The sequence below is a fragment of the Penaeus chinensis genome, chromosome 42 (genome assembly GCF_019202785.1).
Source record: "Penaeus chinensis breed Huanghai No. 1 chromosome 42, ASM1920278v2, whole genome shotgun sequence".
Taxonomy (NCBI): Eukaryota; Metazoa; Arthropoda; class Malacostraca; order Decapoda; family Penaeidae; genus Penaeus; species Penaeus chinensis.
This window is the reverse complement of record NC_061860.1, coordinates 4043004-4045541: the sequence shown is the minus strand read 5'-3', so window position 1 is coordinate 4045541 and position 2538 is coordinate 4043004. Positions and strand designations below refer to the sequence as shown.

At 37.5% G+C, this 2538-nt stretch overlaps 1 protein-coding gene across 1 annotated transcript in view; it reads right to left on the bottom strand.

The window, feature by feature from the left end:
* Positions 1–2268, bottom strand: part of LOC125047785 (alpha-mannosidase 2-like) — a 5873-nt gene extending 3605 nt beyond the window's left edge. Inside the window, exon 1 of the mRNA XM_047646223.1 lies at positions 2231–2268. Coding sequence (XP_047502179.1) covers positions 2231–2268 — 38 coding nt within the window. The remainder of the gene's footprint in view (positions 1–2230) is intronic.
* Positions 2269–2538: the final 270 nt, after the last annotated feature.

The window sequence follows — 2538 nt, the reverse complement described above, 5'->3', positions numbered from 1 at the left end:
CTTATCTTCTTCTTGCTTTTTCTGCTTCTTCTTCTTTCTTCTTCTTCTTCTTCTTCATTTTCTTATCCTTCGTCTTCTTGCTTCTTCTGCTTCTGCTTCTTCTTCTTCTTCTTCTTCTTTCTCCTCCTCCTTCTCCGTTGTCTTCTATATCCTTCCCTCCTTCTTTTTCTTTGTTTCTCTTGTTTTCCTTCTTCTTCTTCTTCTTCCCTTGCATTTCTCTTTCTTTTCTGATTTTTTTTTTCTTTCTTTAAACATCCAGACAGCTAAGAAATGCTTTTCTTCGAGAGAGAGAAAAAGAGAAAGAACAAGAAAAAGAGATAACAAGAGATAAAGAAGAGAGAAAAATAAGAGAGAAAGGGGGGGGGGAGCGAGAAAATAAAAGAGAAAAGAAGAGAGAAAAGAAGAAAAGAGAGAGAAAAAGAAGAGAGAGAGAAAAAAAGGGAGAAAGAGGAGAAAAGACAAAGAGAAAAGAAGAAGGCAAGAGAGAAAAATAAAAACGAGAAAAAGATAAAGAAAAAAAGGGGAAAAGAAAACAAGACGAAAAATACAACAAAAAAAGAGAGAAAAAAAGTTAAAAAAAAAAAAAAAAACGAACAGAGAAAAGAAAAAAAAACAAAGAAAAAGAAAGAAAAACAACAGCGAGATTCGAAAAAGAAAAGCAGAGAAGGACATAAAGCATAACAGAAAATCCCCTCCCCCCTCCCCCCCCCCCCCCCCCCCCCCCCATTTCATCCCGGTTTGTATTCAAGCTTTGGTCCGAACGGAAAAATAAACAGAGACGCAGAATAGAAGATAAACAGAGTGGAAAGAGAATAAACGGAGTAGATAGGAAGACTGGGAGGGACACGGAATGAGTGACATGAAATACGTCAATTTGTCTGTTTTCCTTTTCCTCTTTATCTGTTTTTCTTTTTTCCTTTCTGTCTAGTTCTGTATTTGTCTATTAATATCTCTATCTCTATCTGTCTGTTCATTCTTTTTTTCTTTCTTGTTTTGGCTTTGTTTCTGTCAATCTGTTTGTCTACATCTCTATCTCTCTATCTATCTATCTATATATCTATCTGTTTGTCCGTCTGTCTGCCTATTTATCTATCTATCTATCTATTTTTTCTTTTTACTTATTCATTCGTTTATGTATTTATCTATCTATTTCTCTTCGCACTTTTTCTATTAATTTACTTATATATCTCTCTATCTATTTATCTCTCTGTTTATTTATATGTCTCTCTATCTATCTGTCTATTTATATATCTTTCTTTCTATCGGTTTTCTTCTTATCTCTCTCTGTCTCCCCTTCTTCTCTCTTTTCTTTCTTTCCTTCTTTACTGATTTATTTATTCATTTTTTTCCCCTAAATTTTCCTCTCATACCTTATTTCATTCTTCTCAATATCCCGTCTCTCCCTTTCTCTCTTTGTCCCCTTCCCTGCCTACTTCATTCCGCCAGCTTCAATCTAACCACAAAGAAAGCGACAAAGAACGGTCCCTTTTAACAAGCCATATCCTTCCTTACACCTTATCCCTCATACCTTATACCCTTTTTACTATACTTTCTCTCTGTTTCTCTCGTTTCCCATCCACTCCATTCCACCATGTTTCCTCTACCCACAAACAAACAAAGCGACAAAGAACGTTCTCTTTCAACAAGCTATGTCCTCCCCTCCATCATTCCCTCTCATTCTTTATTCCTCTTTTCATCGTATACTATCTCTCTGTTTTTCTTTTTTGTTCTCCATTCTCCACCCACTTCATTTCACCAGCTTTTCTCTAACCACAAACAAAGGGACAAACAATGCTCAAAGATCCCTTATAGAAAATCATATTCCTCCCTTTACACAATTTCTCGTCATACCTTATATCCCTTTTACATGTACCATATATTCTCTCTCTCTCTCTCTCTCTCTCTCTCTCTCTCTCTCTCTCTCTCTCTCTCTCTCTCTCTCTCTCTCTCTCTCTCTCTCTCTCTCTCTCTCTCTCTCTCTCCCCCACTCTCTCTCTCTCTCTCTCTCTCTCTCTCTCTCTCTCTCTCTCTCTCTCTCTCTCTCTCTCTCTCTCTCTCTCTCTCTCTCTCTCTCTATCTCTCTCTCTCTCTCTTCCTTTCTGCACCTACTTCATTCCACAAGCTTTCCTCTAACCACAAACAATGAAACAAAGAAAGAAACAAAGGTATTGTAATTTTCAGTGAGCTTCCTTCCCCTATCACTAATCCTTGTGCCTTATATTTCTCATACCTTATATTTCCCTGTTCCTTATACCTTATATCTCTCATACCTTATATCTCCTCTCTCCTTCTTTCTTTCCTCATCCACCTTATTTTATCTAGCCACAAACAAATAAATGGACAAAGAACACCCAAAGAACGGACAAAGAACGCCCAAAGAACGCCCAAAGAACGCCCAAAGAACGGTCCCTTTCAGCAAACCGCCCTTTTTTCTGTGACTTCTATAATTACGGGGCTGACTGTGAGCGAGATACAAGTGAACGTGAGTGTGTTAATGAAAGCCAAATAAAAATTGTGAATGGGTGTAATGGACGGGGG